The sequence below is a fragment of the Jaculus jaculus genome, chromosome 1 (assembly GCF_020740685.1).
Source record: "Jaculus jaculus isolate mJacJac1 chromosome 1, mJacJac1.mat.Y.cur, whole genome shotgun sequence".
In the NCBI taxonomy this organism is placed as follows: domain Eukaryota; kingdom Metazoa; phylum Chordata; class Mammalia; order Rodentia; family Dipodidae; genus Jaculus; species Jaculus jaculus.
In genome coordinates, this window is record NC_059102.1 from 141,209,997 (window position 1) to 141,229,426 (window position 19,430).

Genomic DNA, 19,430 nt, shown 5'->3' on the forward strand with positions numbered 1-19,430 from the left:
CCAACCCCCATCTGGGACTGTGAGGTGTCATCAAGACAAAAGCTCTGACACACTCAAGTGCTGGTCATGGGGACATTGACCTCCCATGGCCATTCTGGTTCTCCCAGGACTGGATACCATGTGGGTAGAGCTCCTGGTGGTACCTCTGGCTTGAGCGCTCCATGAACGTCTATCCATGTCTGGAAAGCTGCCCCAAGGTCATCTTGCTGCTGTGATCAGAAAAGACAAAGCATAGATCCTGGCTCTCTAGTGCCCCCAAGCTCAGAAAATGAGAGCCCAAGGCACCTACTCTCCCATCCTCCCACCTCCTTTGACCGGACCTTGGCTAGGTCTCCTGCCATGCCACTCCCTTCCTCTGAGCTCTTCAGTAGCTCCCCAGAGCTCCCAAGGCTAGTTCAAACTCCTTAGCAAGGCTACAAAACCGTCTGAGTGCTGTGATTCTGAACCATTCTCGACATGCACTCCCGCGCCAGGCATATGAGGTACTTCTAAGTTTCTACATGCAAAATGCCTGCTGTTTCCAGCCACAGGGCCTTTACACCTGTTCCCATTGCCTGGGAAATTCTTCCCTTTCTCCATTGTATCTGTGATGGGGGGTGATAATGCCTCCAGAGGACATAAAACTTATTGAAGGCTAAGGTAAGGGCACTACTTGCAACATGAGGTTAGAGGCCAGGAAGCCTCTCTGGATGCAGGCCAGCCCCTCACAGTGAAGCTTGGCAAATGTTAGCAGTACCCTCTCTTCATCTTGCCATTGGAGGCTCCGGCAGATGCTCTTGCCCACAGGCTGGTGAGGCCCTCCCCTTCATGTCCCTTCAGACCCTAAGAGCATCACTGTACTGCTCTCACATAGCCTGCCCTCAGCTCCTGGCATCTGGTTTGGTGAGACACAGCTCAGACTTGCTGAGAACACAGCAAAGGGTCCGGGACTGGGGTTCACAGAGGGGCAGTAAAGAGAATTGGCAGATCACAACCCCGGCCCTGTTCCTTCCTAACTGTACCTGTGGGGGAGCCAGCCATGCAACCTCAGGTCCCTAATCTGGAAAATAGGCTTGGTATACAACAAGCGCTCAGTGAACTTCAGCTTTCATTTTAGAAATGCAAAGCCTTCGCTCTCCTTTTCCATATCTTGGGAGGACAGGGCTTTGCTGGGATCTCCTTCTCCCAGCCATCCTCAGATGGTGCAGAGGGAGGGATAGTGAGAAAATGAGAGACTCAGAGTGGCTCGCGGTCCTAGGGCCCCTTCTCTGTGGCCATACCCTGGGATGCTGCCAGGGTCTGATCCTGTGGTCACCATCAAGGTACAGATCTGTCACTTGCCTGGGGAAGGCTGAGCTCAAACAGGGCTATGGTGGGCTGCCAGGGAGCATGGGGGCCCAAATGTGCCAGCTTGCCCAATCCAGGTCCCTGCATGCCTCGAATCTGAGGTGGAGGGACCTTAGCATCAGCCCGCATGTGTGGAGGACACAGACAGGCCCTAAGGGCTGGTGCTGTAGCTGCTCTGGCCTCAGTCTGGAGTCCTTAGTTCTCTGGCCACCTGACCAGGGATCAGGTCCCAGGACTCCAGTGCAGCGGACAAGAAGGACATCCCAGCCAAGCTAGGGATTTAGCCACTGTGGCTAGAGAAGGCTTAACTGCTTTCCCCCCACCCACCACTCAGATCTTACCCCCAAGAGACCAAAGAGTATGGTAGTATGGTCTACAACTTACAAAGTGGATAGGATGCCCAGGAGGACCCTGTAGGAAGAAGGTGTAGGGTCAGTATTTGATGGGAACTCATGCTGGTGGCCTGGGGGCTGCGGGAGGTTGGAGGCACTGTCTTAACAGGAAGGGGCAGTGCCTCCACACTGCGGTGTTTGTAGCTGTCCCCTGCGCTCCGCAGTGGGAAGGGAGGAAGCCCTACGACTCAGCTTAGGGGACTTTCGGGAAGCTCCAGAAACTTATGGGACTTGAGAAGATCTGAAAGTGACATGAAAATAAGGCCTCTTCCCAAGGTTCTGATAAACGATAAAGTTGCCGGGAGAGGAGACTCTTCAGTGGAGCTGCCTCCAGGTTGTACAGGGAACCGGGGTGCAGGTTTCACCAGCTGTCGCCCATGCTGCGCTGGGCTTTTCAAGGCTACGCCTGCCTCCGAGTCAGCCACGCTGCGGGAAGTCACCCAGGAAAACCCCAGGTTCGCCAAGCTAGGCTTACGCAGAATCACCTCTTTGTCAAGAAATGTGTGATCCCCTGTCCCCAGGAAGTCACCTTATCAGGGCCACCAGGGCTGCCCATGCTCCCTAGAGATCTTGTAAGGCCCACAAGGCTCAGGGTCAGCGTGCATTTTGCTGCCAAAGCCTTGGTCTCCTTCCGAGTCAACTGTCTCTAGCCCTAGAAACCAAGATGACCGGCATGCAGTTACCTACCGGTGGACCAGGCTGCCCCCTTGGGCCTGGAGGACCCTGTAGGAAGAGGAAACAGTGAGCCTAGGACAGCAAGAGCCTCCCGGCTCCCCACCACACCCTCCTCAGCCCACCTGAGACCCAGGGATGAGGCTCCCATGGGAACGATGGGTGCTGATGAGATGAGTGTATAGAGGGAAAGACCATACAAGGATCTCAGCCATCATTGTAAGGGAAGCCCTGAGAGCAGCCCATCAAAATCCCCCACCCTCAGCTCTCGCTCCCAGCCCACTCACCCTCGGACCTTGAAGCCCCTGGACAAAGACACAAGCAGGGGAAGAGAGAGTTAGAAGACCAACACTGAATAATGGCCTGCTCACCCCAACCCCCACAGGGCCTGTCCACTCACCCAGTCTCCTCGGCTGCCTCTGTCACCCTTCGGACCCTGCAACAAACCGCAGCAGATGAGCCAGGGCTCAGAGAAGTCCCATTTCCCAGATGAGGAAACCAACTCAGACTACCTCTGTGCCATGAAGACAGGGGGGTCCCACAGCCCTTCCCCAGAACATACCGGGCGTCCTGAAGGTCCCAGCATCCCGAGGGGCCCAATGATGCCTTCCTTTCCCTAAAGGAGAGAGAGGCTATGAGTCTGCGTTCCAGGCCTGGGGAACAGTCAGAGGGGAGGGCAGCTGAGTGTCCCAAGGGAATGGAAGGGAGACCCTTTCAATCAAGGCTAGGCCCTGAACCTCCGGAACCATTCCTGTGTACTGGGGTGGGCTGCAAGCACAGGGTAGAGGGAGCTGCCTGCTGGCAGGGATGGCACGAGCAAAGGCATGGAGCTGGTAAGAACTGTGGATAGAGGAGGCTCCAAGAGCGCAGGAGCAGGAGGATGCGTGTCGACCAGAGGATAGCTGCCTTGGGATGATTTTGTTTTGGCTGGGGCAGGAAGGGAAAGCACTCACCATCAAACCAGGAGGCCCCCGAGGTCCCTGGATGCCTTTGAAGCCAATGTCACCAGGGGGACCCTGTGGGAAGCAGGGGAGGACTGTGCAGGCAGCTACTGGGGAGGGCCTTACCACCCCCTTGCCCTTGGGCCCTGGCCAGCCTATGCCCTCATCTTACCCAAGAGGCACTGGAAAGTGTATTGCACATCTCCAAATCTTTAGTGGACACCAGCTACATGCTGGTAGAGTGCTGGGTGACCTATGTTTGTGGTCTTTGCAACAGTACTTGACTTAAACGTTAGAAAAACAATCACTGAAGTAGACTTAAAATGCTCCCAGAATGGCTCAGGGAATTTTGTGGAAGAGGGGCCAGAAAGATTGTTAGAGCCACACGTTGGGACATTTTGCACAGACATTGCCTCTCCTCCATGACTGATTGCTGCTCCATAATGCATGGCCCACAATCTCCATGGGGTTGACCTGCATCCCCAATGAGGAAGGCTTCTTCAGAAAAGGGGCAGGGATGAGGAAAAGGATGGCACCAACATGTGATGTTTACATACTAAACATGTCCATATCTAATTTTAAAAAGTCATTATATATATAAAAAAAAACATTGGGAAAACAAGCTTCAGAGAGACTGAGTGTTGATGTGCCAGGGCGCAGTGCAGAGCAGGTAAACTGCGGACCTGGGCTTGGAGCACACGTGTGCTGCAGAATGATGGCAAACCCACTCCCAGTTAGGCTCCAGCCCACATGTGCTCAGAGAAGACTCATGGAGGGAACGGACGGTGGTGGAAGGACCCACAAATGTGGTGAGGATGGGAGTCGTACCTTGGGTCCAAAGAGGCCAGCCACTCCAGGGAAGCCCATGTCACCAGAGTCGCCCTGTGGGGATGACGTGGAGTGAGTGAAGCCAGGACAAGGGCACCACTGCCCAGTCACCAAGCCTAGATGCCAGTCAGCTCAGGGGAGGAGTGGACAGGAGCCTGTGCCCTCTGCTGCAGGGGCGGACAGAACCATGGTGGTGCACGCCTTTAATCCCAGCACTTGGGAGGCAGAGGTAGGAGGATTGCCCTGAGTTCAAGGCCACCATGAGACTGCATAGTGTATTCAGGTCAGCCTAAGCTAGAGTGAGCCCCTACCTCAAAAACACAAATGTATATATGTTTTACATAGGTTATTATGGGAAGTTTTGAAACCATAGGTTCATTTTCTTTAAGGGATACAGGGCTACATAGATTATTAATTTCTTCTTAAGTCAATTTTATCGATCTTCCCCCAAAAATCCATTATTCAGGCTTTCTTATTTTTTCCAGTTTTAGAACATTTCTGATCATCATTTTCTTTCTTCTGCTGACTTTATTTCTGTCTTCCCTAGTGTCTTATGACGGTCTTTGGCACCACCATTGATTGGAGTTGCTACATACACTTCCTGAGTGCTGCCCTGGCTGCCAATTTTTACTTTCATTCCATTCAAAATTCTAATTTACCTTCTGAGTGGGAAGGAATTAATACCTGGTACTGAGAACTAAGCCAGAAGCCTATGACTTAGAAGGTTGTAGACCCCAGAGGGCTGCTTCCACTGCTCTTTGGCTAAGAGGGGAAACTATGCTCATCCATAGTCTCATAATTGTCCGTTTGTCCTTTTGATCCATGGTACTCACACTATTGGTTAAAGAATCTGCTTTTCACAGATGGCACCATATACCTGGGAGAACCAAGACTCATCAGTATGACCAGAAAAGAAAGTCTAGTGCCTAACACAAGGCAAATCATCTCTTTTACATTTGCCAGGGCCCAGGAGACATTACAGAGGAAGTGGAGGATCAAGTATGAGTGCTGCTCTCACTGCTAGCCTGACAGCCTCCTCCAGCGAGGTGGTGGTACATGCTGAGGAGACTCAAAACTCATCAAGGCAGAAAACCAGAGACTACTGAGAGCTCAACACTAAAGGAGGTTATAACACACCCTCCAATGTTCAGGAAACATTGCAAAAGAGGGAACAAAAAGATTGTAAGAGCCACAGGGTGGGAAGTAGTATCCTGAGGCATTCATTATCCCTCCCAAAGAGACTGGCTGGTCAATTCATGACCCCACAGTGAATACTGATAACCCCACTGAGGAGGGCCCCCATGGAATGGGGTGGGGGAGAAGAAACACATAACCTGATGGGAACATGACAAATTTGCAGTATGTTCATATATTGAAGTTCTCAATGAAAAAAAAAATTCTCTGTGTTACTTGAGGGTTTTTTTTTTTGTTGTTGTTGTTGTTTTTTTAGGTTTTTAAAGGTAAGGTCTCAGGCTGACTTGGAATTTACTGTGTATTCTCGGTGAGCTCACAGTGATCCTCCTACCTCTGTCTCCTGAGTGCTGGGATTAAAGGTGTGTGCCACCATGCCTGGCTTGTTACTTGAATGTTTTAAAGTTTATAAAATTGTTTCTGTAGGCCCAAAACACAGCCCTTCTTGGTAAATGTTCCTTATACCCCTGCTGACACTGGGTGCATCTTACATGTGTCCATTAAGTCACACTGGTCTATATACTTATACGCATATCTTTCTGTCTGTCCATTCTACTCCGGATTGAGAGAAAGATATTGACATCTTCAACTTGTTATTATGGAAACCTTCTTGCAGTTTTGTCAGATTTTTGCTTTAGGTATTTTCATGATTTATTATTGGGCATGTGAAATTTAGGATTCCCATGCCATCTTTTGTCATTACAAAAGAGCCTTCCTTTTCACTGTTAATAGTCTTCACTCCAAAGCCCATTTTGTCTGATATTAAATTAGCTTCTCCAAGGACACCCGATGTTCTCTTCTGGCCTCCTTGTATACAGGCATATCTGCACACACATGTGCTCACTCCACATGTAGCACACCACACACATGTTCTAAAGAGAGAGGAGAAAGGAGGGGGAACACCTCTCTGGCTTTCCTTCTATGTGTGTTGGCACGGCATATATATCTTCCCACTTTAGCTCATTTGTGTCTTTGTCACTAAGGTGGGTTTCTTGTGGCAAACTATAGTTGGGTTATTGCTTTTTCATCCACTTAAATCAAACTGTTTTAAGTTGTGGCAGAGAGGCCAATTGCTATTTGTTTTCTACTCTTCCATCTGTTCTTTGTTCCTTTCTCCCTCTTTTTCCAGGCACCTGTAAGGTGGATGGTACCCCAGGCATAAGAGGAGGAAGGAAGGCAGTGTGGGGCAGGAAAAGCACTATTCCAGAGACCCTCTGCTCCTCATTCTGTGTGGAGTGCTCACATGGCTTTCCTCAGTCCCTCTCCTTCGTTCTCTGAGAAGGATGAATATCCAGCACTCAGAGGGTGTGTTGCTCTGCTTCTGTTACCGACAGGTGGCTTCTTGGCCCATGGGTGCATATATGAACATGAGTGTATGTTCATGTAAGTGCGTGTACATGTATGTTCAGGAATATATATTGTAGGTATGTCTGTGGGTGTGTGGGGGGGCATGCACACGCATGTGCTCTAGTGTATCTATGGATTGGTGAATGTGAGTGGACATAATTGAATACCTCGGGACTTACTTACCGGCTGGCCTTTGGATCCAGGGTCCCCCTGATTTCCAGGGAACCCCGTTCCACCTTCTGTTCCTCGCTTGCCAGGGGGACCCAGTTGCCCTGGTAATCCAGTTTCACCCTTAAAGAAACACATAAAAATCCCCAGTCAAGGAAGATATGATTCCAGAGCCAGGGAAGGGAGCAAGAGTCCTCGTGCAGCAGGTCAATGATTCCACAGGGTCCCTTGAGATCACAGGAGGAGGCCTGAGAAGGCATGGGGATGGGTGGGCCAGCCTTGAACCCCCAGCAGAAGCCTCTCTCGTCACTCTAGCATCCCTCTGCTATCCCAACATAACATGCAGGATGCACCTCCAAGTCTGTCCTCACATTTTTTTTTCCCATAAAGTCTCCCCTTCTTTTCTCCATGGAGGTCTCCCTGAGCCAAGGTCATCATCTGTCTCCCTGCTGTCCTTGTAGGAATTCCCAACCCTTTCCCAAGTAGAGCTTGAACTTAGGGGAGGCAAGCATCATGTCTGGGCTCTTCATTCCCTTCTTGCCTTGAGGGTCTGGCACTAGGCTCAGACTGGGTCACAGCTTCTCCCACAGAGGTGGTTCAAGAACAGCAGCAAGCAACCTGCTGTTCCACAAAGGCTCACCAGAGGGCATGCACGGGCAACTCAGCCAGTGCGGCTAGTTTGGCCGGCTCAGTAGGGGGCAGTAATTACAACCACCTGGATAAACCATCCTTTAAACTGGAGTCAAGATGGGGGCAGGGATCCCGGGGCAAAGTCAGTATCATGGGACCTAGGGACATGAGTGTTCGAAGCAGCTCCGTTCCAGTAGTATTAAGGCAGATAGTGGGGGAGGGAGTCAGTGAAGCAGGACCTAACCTTGAATCCTGGGGGGCCCTGTGCTCCAGGCAAGCCAGCTACACCCGGATTTCCTCTTCTCCCAGCAGGGCCTATGGGGCCAGGGTCCCCATCATCTCCCTGCTCTCCCTGTAAAGAAAGGAAGCAGGGCTGGAGAGCTGGCTTAGCGGTTAAGGTGCTTGCCTGCGAAGCCTAAGGGCCCATGTTTGACTCTCCAGATCCCACATAAGCCAGATGCACAAGGTGTTGCAAGCGCAAGGTCGCACGCGCACGGAAGGGGACGCACGCGTCTGGAGTTCAATTGCAATGGCTGGAGGCCCTGGTGCATCGATTCATTCCTTCTCTCTCTCTCTCTCATACAAAAAGGAAGGTAGCGGTGTGGGAGTTGTGCTCCAAGAAAGAGGTAGCCAAGGTGAGGAGGAGGGTCTGGCTGGGACTCCTGTGAGCTATGAGTGGAGCAGGAGGCAGGGGGGTCTCCCCAGCCTGGGGATGAGGCTGAAGAGGGTAGGACCACAGACCAGGAAGGGCTGAGTGTTTGTGACTGGGGACTGGAGCATCCTAAACACTGTGGCTCCATCCACCCCCCAGTGGGGCATTGGCCCTGTGACTGAGGTGCTGCTGGCATCAAGGAGAAGGGTCTCAAGGGATAAAGGACTGCCTACCCCCAAAGTATCCCAGTTTCCTAACTGCCTCCTCTGGCCACGGTCTGTGGGAGCTTCTGACCCTATGTCGCAAATGGAGACACCCGCTATGACCCCGAGTCCTACTCACCGGCTGTCCTGTCCGGCCATCTCTGCCAGGAAGACCATCAGGTCCAGCAACGCCCTCTGGACCCTGTCTCCCCACCACACCCCGGGGCCCTGGCAGTCCCTGCAGCCCCTGGGGGTACAGAAGAAGAAGGTGAGGCCTTTCCAGGAGGGCAGATAGGCTAGTGATGATCTCAAAGGCACGGCCACTCACCTGAGTCCCCCTCCGGCCTGTTGCCCCGGCCTTGCCTGGCTTTCCCTTTGGACCCTGAAAAACAAAGTAAGGGCCTCATGTCAGTGGGACCCCCTAAGCCCTGGAAGAAGGTCCCAAGAGGCTCCTTGGCTCTGTGGGTAGGTGAGATTCCCAAGAAAGCCATGCAGACTGATTGTCCTGGAAGCCCAAGGCCAGAGCTGCCTCTGGGGTCACCTGGGGCTGTCACAGTCCTGCTCTGGTCTCTGGCTCCCTTTTGCTGCCCATGCCCTGGTGTTCAGCTAGAGTACAGAGCTAGCTAGGGCGATCCTGCGCATGGATGTCCCTAGGGGCTCTAAGTCTCAAGGGAACATGGCGGAAAAGGTCTTTAAAGGGCTCAGCCTTAGTGGAGGGAGGCACAGGGGCCTGGAGCCCAAGGCAGGTTGTGTCTGCCCCAAGACCATCTTCTCTCTCTCTTTTCCTTTTCTCCTTTGTCCCTTGCCTGCCTCTCTTGCTCCAGCGTGGCCCAGTAAAGAGGCCGATGTGGCGTCTGGCTGTGCTGGGTCAGGCTGACCTAAGGCAGGAAGTCCCTTCCTGCAGGCCCTATTCCATGGCCTCAGAGTCCGTGGAGGTCAGTGACCCCAGCCCTGCCTCCACTGGCCATGTTGTCCTGGACCAGCCCTTTCCCACCCTGGCCTTAGCCTCCCTGCTGAAGCCAGCCCTCTCACCTCTTCGCCTTTGGATCCTTTGGGTCCCGGCCGCCCTCGGGGTCCCGGATGCCCCTGCAAACCAAGGTGAGATGGCGCAAGGCAGCCCCAGGATTCTCTCCCGGGGAGGGTGGCCAGTCTCCGCCTGGAGGGGGAGGGTGGGGAGGGGTTTGGGGGTGTAGGCTCCAGGGAGGCCCCCAGGGTCAGGGCAGGAGAAACCAGAAAGGGCTGCCTCCCCATGTCCTCCTTTAAGCTTTAAAGAGTCAGTTCTATCATTCCCGAGCTCCACCAAGCTTAGGGCAGGAAGGAGTGTGCAACAGGAACCTCACTCACAGGCTGGCCCTGCTGGCCTGGCTTTCCTCGAAGGCCTTGAATTCCCTCTTGACCCTGAAAGCAAAGGAGACAGGTGAGGGACCTTTTTGAGGGGCCCAAGAATCCCTGTTCTTCCTGACCACGTGTAATTGTCCTCTGAGTCTCAGCTTTCTTTCTTTTTCTTTCTTTCTTTCTTTCTTTCTTTCTTTCTTTCTTTCTTTCTTTCTTCCTTCCTTCCTTCCTTCTTCCTTCCTTCCTTTCTTCCTTTCCTTCTCTCTTTTCTTTTCTTTAGTATGTGTGTGGTGGTATGGAGGCACACGTGTGTGCAGGTACTCATGTCTGTACGCAGGAGGTCAATGCTAGGGATCTTCCTCTGTTGCTTCTCCACTTTATTCTTATGAGACAGGGTTTCTCAATGACCCTGGAGCTCACCAATTAGGATAGACTAGCTGGCTACCCAGTCCCGGGGACCCTCTATGTCAGGTTGCAGAGCTCTGAGATGACAGGCACACACTGCCGTGCCCAGCGTCGTCTGTGGGTGCTGAGGATCCAAACTCAGGTCCTCGTGCTGACACAGCAAGCACTTCCCCCGCTGAGCCGTCTTCCCAGAGCAGTTAGCTACAAAGTAGGTGGCACAATGACACGGCTGTTCAACAGATAGGGGGGCAACTGCTGCTTCTGCTGGGAGACCTGTTCCCAGACACAAATGGGGACACTAAAGGCCCCAAAGGAGGAAGGCTGCCCAGGACCACACTAGAAGGCAAACACGAGACCCACAGTGCCTCCCTGGGCCCTCTTGATCCTGCCCACAGGAAGAGCTCTGATACTTACAGGGTATCCAGGGTCCCCAGGCTCCCCGCGATCTCCTCGATCCCCTACAGGACCCTGAGTGACAAAGACAATGTGGAAGCATGGGCCGCAACCTCTCAGCAGCTTCAGTCCTGCTTAGCCTGCCCCTGTCCACAGTGGGCGGTCTAGGGGGCCAAGGTGAACTTACCCGATCTCCAGGTGGCCCTGGGGGCCCCTCAGCCTTGCCATCCTCGCCTTGTTCCCCCTGTAGATACCAGAGAACCAGCTTTAGGCAAAGGGTGAACTCTAGGCTGAAAGGACCTTGTCAGAGGTGGAGTGAGCCTCCACAGGGAGGCAGACGGGAGACCGGTACTAAAAGTACCACTGTTAGTTATACTGACAGCAGTGACGCAGGACCCATGGATGTCACTGGCAGGCTGGGGGAGGAGCAGAGTCTAGAACAGAGACCCCTGGGGCTGTGGCAGGCCACCCTAGGGCTGGCTGAGCCGCAGGACTGGGGACTGTTGACCTCTTGCCTGCTGTGCGTTCAGTGTGAGTAGAACAGCACAGGCCAGCATCTCTGGGCTCAGAGAACTGCAGCCCCGGCAAACTAGTGTCATTCCCCCTGGGGGCCCCTTCTGGGCGGGGGGCTCTTAGCTAGGGTATTCTGCCCCCAACGATGCCACAGGAATTAGAGGAAGGTCTGGGGAGTATCAAAAAGGGAACATCCCCAAGCCATAAGCACAGCGCTGGCCAGTCTGTCTGAGCTCTGGCTCCTACAGGCCACAGCTAAGGGCATGTGGAACTTGGCTAGGGGTCTAGAAGCAGCTGTGCCCAGAGAGGTGGCCCCAGGGACAGCGTTGCCTCTGCTTCACTGACCACCCATTTGGTCCCACTGTGGAAAGGAGTCAGGGGACTGGGCGCCTTCAGGGCCACCAGGGTTCACTAGACGTGGACTGTGCCAGGCACTTCACGAGGCCCATTCTGCACGTTGTCTGGAGTGCTGCCTCCACCTTAGAGATGGACTAACTGAGGCCCAGGGCAGGAAGCGTGTAGGTCAGGACCACTTAGGAATCAAGCCCAAACTAGCCCCCGGCACACACCCTGCCACCGGCCTGCCTGTGGTGTGGGGACACAGTTTTTTGAGTACAGGAAAACTAGTGGAATGCCCAATGGCCTGGCTCCCAGAGTCTTACCCCCTCCCTCTGGTCACCTGTGTAGACAACAGCCCCACGGGGGCGTCCTCAGACAGGCTCACACACTGGCTCTGGTTTTGGCTAAGGGAGCAGGGCTTGGCATCGCCCTCCTGATACTGTCAATGGGCTCCCCCACCACTGCCCAGTTCCAGCAGGTCCAGTTCCCCACCCATCCTGCTCAACAATGACACCAGAGGGTTCTGGGAAAATGCTGGAAGAAGAGCACTCCCCACGGATGACGCTGGGTTTCTTTGTATCTCTCTGAAATCTGCTGTCTTCTCCAAGCACCAGCCAGTCTGTGGGAACTGTATGTTGGGGGTTAATCAGGAGCCACAGAGCCATCAACAATGAGCCCAGGATCATCAAGTCACCTGGCAACGTCAGAGTCTATCTCAGTGTACGTCAATGTGCTTGACTAATATGGAGGAAATTCCCAACCTTAATCCCTCATCCTTATCAATGCATGGCTGTTTGTGTTTTGAGGGGCCAGCTTCAGGCCAGGAGCATATGAACTGGGTAGGCAGAGAGCTGAGCTAGTGTCCTGAGGCCCATGAGTCAGAATATGTCTGTCTGTGCAGGTTCTGCTCCATCTTGTATCCCAGCACACCCATTCAACAGGCACCTGGGGAGCCAAGGACTGACAGTCTTGGGGCACATGTGGGGGTTGGGTCCCATTCTTGCAGCCACTGCTGAGCTGCTGCTCGTCCCGAGTGGACACACTGGGGGCTTTGGCTCCTGCTGCCTCTGAGCTTACTCTCGGAGCCAGAGCTGGCAAGCTGGGCTGGGACCTGAGGGTGCTCTCTGCAGTCCCCCGTGGACCAGGCCGGGGCGTGGCCGCTCTGACTGCAAGCCTACACGCCTCCAGGCTGAGGAGAGACCCAGGGAGAGCACAGCCAAGCCAGTGTGACTCACCACAGCAGGACTTAGTTAGCGGGGAGCTGAGTCAGCAAAAGAAAAGGAAGGTTCGGGAGACCAGGGAACAAGGAGCCAGAGGTGAGCCTGCTAGGAGGCAGTCTAGCTGGGAGACATGGGGAGGGGGCAGAGGAAGGGGACTCAGACTTCTGGCTCCATGCTGGCTGGGGACATCCTTTGAACCTCTGGGCCCTCCATGCGTTCCTTGCAATGAGCAGGGTACATGACCAGCAAAGTTCCTTCTGGCACTTTCTTTCTTCACTGGAGTCCAGGGCCCCAGTGAGGGGGGACACACATCTCTAGTGCCTTACTGCCAGGCTCCTCACCCTCTTGCAGAGGCCTCTCCTGGCTCCCTGACCCTCCTCCTCCTCCTCCTTCTCCTCCCACTGGGTGAGCTCATTCGGGCAGCTTCGACGCTGAAGTTCATATGCACCAGAGCATGACTTTCCTCTCCGCCCAGGGACCCTGAGCCCAGGAAGGCAAGGGCGCCCTCTGCTTTGTTCCGTTGTGATGGCCGCAGAGCTCTTGCTCACCGGGCCCCAGGACTGCCTGAAGGGAGCCACGGTGTGAGCAGTAAGTGAGTTTCACAGCTCCCCCCACCCCCCAATTACCTCAGCTCCGAGGTGCTGGTGGCCTCAGAACTAACCTTGGCCCTAGACAAAAGGACCAGTTCCTTCTTCAAGGCCCAAAACCCACCTTCTCGCCTTTGGGCCCAGGAGGCCCCAGGGGTCCCGCAATGCCTTTGTGTCCCTAAAGGCAAATAAGATGGAAAGGAGCGATGAGGCAAAGGTGAGGGCTCAGGGAGAGAAAAATAACACAGGATAGCGACACAGGAATGGAAACACTGGTCTATACAACTGGGCCCCAGCTCTGCCCTCAATCTTGCTTTCTCTGGGCCCAGCCTTCCAGACATGCCCTGCAAGTCCCTAACACGTCGCTAAGGGCTTTGCTAGCTTGGTGACCTGGGCCTGCTGTCCTTGCCCGGGCCATCAAAAGCACTGTCATTTCTTGGCTACAGACACAGGGCAGCTTGCTGGCACCGCCTGCCCAGCATCCCTTCTCCAGCGCCTCTTACCTGGGGCATCCTTGTTCTTTCCCTTGTTCCCCTCTGCCTCCTGCTTCATTTTCTACAGCCCCTGGATCTGGCCTCCACAGCCCAGGTGTGGATCTCATCCCCAAAGTACCAACCTTGTCTGGCTCGTGTGCTGTAACCTCGCTGAGCCTCTGCTGCCCCTTGTGACAAAGCCCCATCTTCTCTGAGTCCCTGTCTCCTGGATGTGTAGGCACAGCACTTCTACTGAGGGCTACTTTGAGAGTACCGTGTTTCAAGGCTGTTCTCTCCAGTGGGGGTGAGTAAAGCTCAGACGAGGCACCCTCGAGTGGCAGGAAGGACCCAGGCTTCTGGGATGGGTGCTGGTGCTCTGTCTGCCCCATCACCATGGTTCTATCCCTGCCTTACCCATCCCTCCCTCATCTAGAGGCCTCAGAGACTCCTGGGGCTATAAGACCCTACAACTAGGAAGGTATACATTCCAGAGGAGGAAAGAGAGGGTTCCTTAAGGTAGTATTACTTACATTGTAACCAGCCAGCCCTGGTTCTCCTTGGACCCCCATTCGCCCTGGAGCACCCTAGAAAAGAGGAGGCCCTTGGTGACATGCACTGCGTGACTCCCACAGTGGGGACACGGCAGACCTCTCCCCCAGGCTGCGTTTTGCTCAGCTCAGCAGCCAGAACCAGAAGAGAAGGAAAGAGGGCTGCCCGCCTCCTGCCCTTCCCCCACCAGCCCTTCCTTTCTTTGGGCTTCTGTGGCTCATGGAGACGTAAGGGACATTTTTAAGGCCACTTAAACCCAGCTGTTATTAAAGCTTAATTGTAAGTATTTACAGTTAAATCAGTGGTATTGAAAACAAAGGTCACAGAGAACTCCAAGTGTGCCCCTTCCTACTCTTCTAGCCGGTCCTCGGAGGCTCGGGTTCCTGGGAAGAATCGCTTTCTAATGGGATGCTTCTGTGTATCTCCGCCCCAGCTCCAACCATTGATGCCACATGGAGGGAGGGAGGAAAACGGCTACAGCGGGAGCTTTACCTCCTGCAAAAGGGTACAGGACTGCTCATCCCAAGAGGCCATGTAGCCTCCTCTGCCTTGCCCCAGGGTGTCTTCCTGCAGCGGTCATAGCCTCGGGCTCTCTGCCTAAAGGCAGTCAGTCCTGAAATAACCCGGACATTTAGGAGCCTGCAGGGCTTCACCTATCCCCAGGGATCTGTTGCCTGTGGCTAAGTCCTTGTTGGAGAAAAGGCCCTGTGGGGGGGCTAGCATCCCCTCCAGCAGGGCTTTAATAACCTGGGCCCACAGAAAACCCCAGGGACCCACCACGCTCTTTTATTTGCCATGCCTCTCTGTACACAGGGGAGGCTGGGCTTTTGGCAGTTCCCAAGGGGGTCTGAAATTGACATGATGTGGGTGAGACAAGGAACGCTGAGGGTTTGGCTAGCAGCCGGAGACAGGTGACCCACTGCCTCTCTGCCCCTGATTCCTCTTTCAACATCCTGTTCTCCCCAACACACACACGCAATCCACATTCTCACCGTTGGTCCCAGGCTGCCCCGCGACCCTTTAGGGCCTGGGGTACCAGGGGGTCCAGGATCTCCAGGAATACCCATCTCTCCCAGATGCCCTTGGTAGCCCTTGGCACCCTGCAGGGGAAGGGGAAGAAAGATGGTTTGTGGCTGCTGAATGTAGTAACAGGGGAGTGGGGAGGGAGACAGGAAGAAAGGGAAGTGGCCCTCAGGCCAGGCGGGGGACACTGTACCTTAGCTCCTGTCCGGCCCCTCTCGCCCTGTTTGCCAGGTTTTCCTTCAGGACCCTGAGGGAACAGGAGGCGCGACAGCAGGGGAGAGATGAGAAATGAGGAAGCCAAGGGAGGCACCCCAAACACTCAGCTAGCTCTGAAGGTAGATGGCTGGTTCAAAACCCATGTTACTGCCATTCTGTCCCCATGTGCCCTCGAGCACGACCTGCCTTCCTGGTTGGCATCGTGCTCTGTGTGGTGGGCACAGCACAGTAGATGGCTACACTGGTTAAATTCTGTTGTCAGCGTGATCTGAACAGGAAGCAAGTAAGAGTCATATATATAGTAATTTATACCTCCTGGGCAGGGATGGGAGGGCATTTCCAGGAAGGAGTCACAGAAAGAGAACACCTTCCCCCAGAGCAGGAGGCCTTCTGGTGGACAATACGTCACAAAGCTCCAAGAGGCCACAGTGCCTTTTGCCCGTTTCTGTGCATGCATCTACCCTCTTGTTGCTACCCTTTGCAGACCCTGGAACTCAGTGTCTTTAGCCTTGCAGTGTGGACTGAAGACCTGCGGCTCTCTAGGAATCCTCTAGGCCTTCTGTGCCAGGTCTGGGGACTGAGCAGCTGCTGGGTTCTTCAATTCTGCCAGCAGACAGCTGACACTGCACTGCCATGCCTGTGCCCTGTAAGCTACTCCAATAAGCCCCCGGTACGATACACATCTATGCTATTGGTCCCTCTGCGGAACTCTGCTAATACAGATGGTGTTCCACAGGGTGGGGCAGGGGTTAGACTCAACTTAGTGACGTGGGTGCACACCCACAGCAGTGTCAGCCAGGGAGTGTCGGGAGCGACAGAGGCGGCTTCTGCAAGCAAAGGATCTGCTGCTGCCTCCATTGTTTTCGCGGTCATGGTCAGGCGCCTCGTACCCCTCCTGAAGCAGCCGTCGGCACCGAGCTCTCCCTGCACCCTGCTAATGGCCCTGCACCTTAAGACCTCTTCACAGGTTCCAGATGACAACCCTCTATTCCCTGAGCAGGGCCTCACCTAGGCCACCACTGGTGTGTGGCAGGCCCCGATTCATTCTCCTAGCAGCCCCGTCTAGGTCCCTGTGGCTTTCATATACTCTCTAAGGCTAGGTGCCCCATCAGGGTCCTTTTCTCTTACGGATTTGGTTGGAACACTGTCCCAACGAGTAGTATGCTGTAAGGTAGCTGACCACCCCTCTCCTCCTGAACCCCTGGGCCATTCCCTTTGACAGGCCATCCCGGACTGCCACGCCCACCCCCCACCCCACCAGCTGTCAGAGAAATTGCTCAGTAGGGGTAAGGGAGTATGTAAGAGGCAGACAGACAGAAAACCGTCTAGTCTCAGGACCCACTAGGTTGGGATATGTGGGGTAGTTTGGGCAGCACTTCTGGCTGGCAATGACTTCCTGACAGCAAGCCTCGCAGAAGCTGGAATGAACATCTATGCTCTTGGCAAGCCTGAAAGAACTGGTTTGATTCAGTCCCTCTGGCTTCATTAACAGAGGCACAGACTGGAGGATAAAGGCAGTGACAGCCCCTTGCTTGACTAGTTGTGACGGAGGGACACAAAGGGGACGTCTCAGAGGAACAAAGAGACACCTTGGCCAGCCCAGAGGGTGTTGGTGACCCTTTGTGGTTTCTGAGCTGTTCCAGGGCAGAGCTCACAATGTTCTCTCCAGTGGTGAGGGCATGGAAAGCGCGCGCGCACATACATACACACACACACACACTCAGGGAAACCAGCTTTGATTCAGCCAAAGAAGTGTCTGCTCACAATACACAACACGGCTCCCAGTGTACTAGGAAGTGACTGTCCCCAAGGACAGCGCCAGACATCCTGTGGCCTTGGGGACCAAGCTCAGACCATTACCCTGGCCCTTGAGTCCTTGTGAGAATCTGCTCTTTCTCTGGGCAAGATTCCCCACATGCTCAGGTCTTGGGCTGGTCTGTCACTGTCCAGTATGTGACATCCAAATGACATGGGTGCTTTGCCCTTGGAGTGTGGCTGTGTGACCCAGGAACTGAAGTCTTATCTTACATAACTTTAATTCAAAACTAAACACAAAAGCTTATCCTCAATTCTACTACCAGAAATCTTTTACGTATTGTTTAGAGAACCTTGGATTTATGAATGACCATTTTTAGTGCTTTATGAAATCTAAACACACAGTAGGCATTTCCAAGAAAATTTACATCTGAGTTGGGGTAGCCAGCTTTGATTCAGCTGTCACACTGAATCGGCAAGACTTAGTACAGAAAAGGAACAAGAAAGTCTCCTAATGATGGTTTAAAATGTTGGTTAGACATTGAAATATTTTGAATCTAATGGTCTGAACAAATGTTTTTAAATCAATCTTGCCTGTGTGCTTCTAGCTTTTAGAGAGGCAGCCCTGGCAGGTATAATTACACGTGCAGCTCTCGTTCTGTTTCTGTGGAGCAGTGCCAGGCTAGGCAGCATCCAGACCTCCTGCTTCTGTCCAAACTGGCACTCTTCGTGACCTTTGCCATGGCCCAGACACTGTGTCCCCTGCCACTTCAATGTCAAACCTCAGCACGGGGCATGGGGGCAGGGAGACAGGACCATGTCCCCCTGGGGGTAGGATTCCCCAGTTCAGCCCCCCTCCAGCTATGAATGCCCTGTGGCAGGATACTGAAAATGACTGAGTCCCTGAGAGGATTGAAGCCGGAGGCAAAGATGGGGACCTTTTCTGGGTCCCATCCATGTACAGACACGTGTCACTTAATGACAGGAGCACGGACTAACAAATGCCTCAATAGGTAGTTTGGTCACTGCGCGCCTCAGAGTGCTTATGGAAACCAAGGCGGCCTCACCAGACCACATGTTACCCGACAACCGCTGAGGATGTGTGGCCTCGCAGGGACAAAGCATCACCATGTAGCATGTGACCTTGGGTGCATTTCTGGAAAGACCCTGATGACTTGTAAAATATTATTTTTAAGTCACCAACTGTTTCTCGGAGACATTTGTCCCACAGCCCCAAAGAAAGCCAAATGCAGACCTCACACCCACTGTCAACATGCGTGCAGGCTAAGGAGACTCAAAGCCAAGCTTGAGCGTGGCCTCTGCATGCCATGCCGGCCCAGGCACCGCCTCCACGGCCAACGCCAGTCAACCGCTGCCACCGTCAGCGTGCTAGCGCCACCAGCAGCTTCCAGGCACCTCCTCCAATCTCTCCCATTTCTGTGCACTTTGTAAGAGGGATTCTGTCCAAAGTTCCTCTATCTCTCCCCTGCCCTCCCTCCCTTTGCTCTTCTTTCTTCTCTTACATGTATCTCAGGCTGGCCTCGAACTTGCTATATAGCGTGAATGACCTTGAACTTCTGATCCTCCTGCCTTTCGACAACAGGCATGCGTAACCATACTGGGTTTATGCAGTGCTAGAAACTGAGCCCAAGGTTCTGTGCATGCGAGGCAAGCACTCTGCCACCCGTGCTACATACTCAGCCCTCGTTTTCTCTTTATAGCTGAGAAAAAACAAGGCTCAGAGATGTGGGGCGATCTGTCTAATGCCACACAGGGGGGGCTGGTTGCTCAGGCTGAGAAAGCCAAGTTCAACCCTTGGGCTCCAGTTCCAAGGATGTTTCTACCTAGGCTGCTGCCCAGACACAGAGAAAGCATGCCTAGATTGTTGCAGTTCAAAAATGATCTTAATGTGCAGGCAGCGGGGGCGGGGGGGGGGCTGGAGAGATAGCTTGGTGGTTAAGTCCTTCTCTGTGACGCAGAAGGACCCCAGTTTGAGGCTTGAGTCCCCAGTACCCACGTAAGCCAGATGCACAAGGTGACGCATGAATCTTCGTTTGCAGTGGCTGGAGGCCCTGATGTGCCCATTCTCTCTCTCTCTCTCTTTCCCTCTCCCTCCCTCTCTCTGCCTGTTGCTCTCAAATAAATAAATAAACAACAATGATCTTAATGTACTTTCTTCCTAAATCTTTCATCACAGCAATAGTGAAGCCAGAGAAGGCAAGAGGCAAGTGCAAAGTCACACAGCGAGCTGGTGGAGGACCAGATTCCCACT

The 19,430-nt window shown here is 53.7% G+C and overlaps 1 protein-coding gene across 2 annotated transcripts in view; it reads right to left on the reverse strand.

Annotated features, from left to right (window-relative positions):
• Window positions 1-19,430, reverse strand: part of Col27a1 (collagen type XXVII alpha 1 chain) — a 129,922-nt gene that overhangs the window by 9,815 nt on the left and 100,677 nt on the right. Inside the window, exons 38-57 of one of the 2 annotated variants that reach the window (XM_045141752.1) lie at window positions 15,381-15,434; window positions 15,157-15,264; window positions 14,146-14,199; window positions 13,267-13,320; window positions 10,671-10,727; window positions 10,505-10,558; window positions 9,695-9,748; window positions 9,383-9,436; window positions 8,679-8,732; window positions 8,490-8,597; window positions 7,740-7,847; window positions 6,881-6,988; window positions 4,160-4,213; window positions 3,344-3,406; window positions 2,953-3,006; window positions 2,791-2,826; window positions 2,678-2,695; window positions 2,406-2,441; window positions 1,711-1,737; window positions 144-209 (exon numbers count right to left, since the gene is read on the reverse strand). In XM_045141752.1, the coding sequence (XP_044997687.1) occupies window positions 144-209; window positions 1,711-1,737; window positions 2,406-2,441; window positions 2,678-2,695; window positions 2,791-2,826; window positions 2,953-3,006; window positions 3,344-3,406; window positions 4,160-4,213; window positions 6,881-6,988; window positions 7,740-7,847; window positions 8,490-8,597; window positions 8,679-8,732; window positions 9,383-9,436; window positions 9,695-9,748; window positions 10,505-10,558; window positions 10,671-10,727; window positions 13,267-13,320; window positions 14,146-14,199; window positions 15,157-15,264; window positions 15,381-15,434 (1,221 nt within the window). The remainder of the gene's footprint in view (window positions 1-143; window positions 210-1,710; window positions 1,738-2,405; window positions 2,442-2,677; window positions 2,696-2,790; window positions 2,827-2,952; window positions 3,007-3,343; window positions 3,407-4,159; window positions 4,214-6,880; window positions 6,989-7,739; window positions 7,848-8,489; window positions 8,598-8,678; window positions 8,733-9,382; window positions 9,437-9,694; window positions 9,749-10,504; window positions 10,559-10,670; window positions 10,728-13,266; window positions 13,321-14,145; window positions 14,200-15,156; window positions 15,265-15,380; window positions 15,435-19,430) is intronic. The other variant, XM_045141753.1, reaches the window with a different exon arrangement.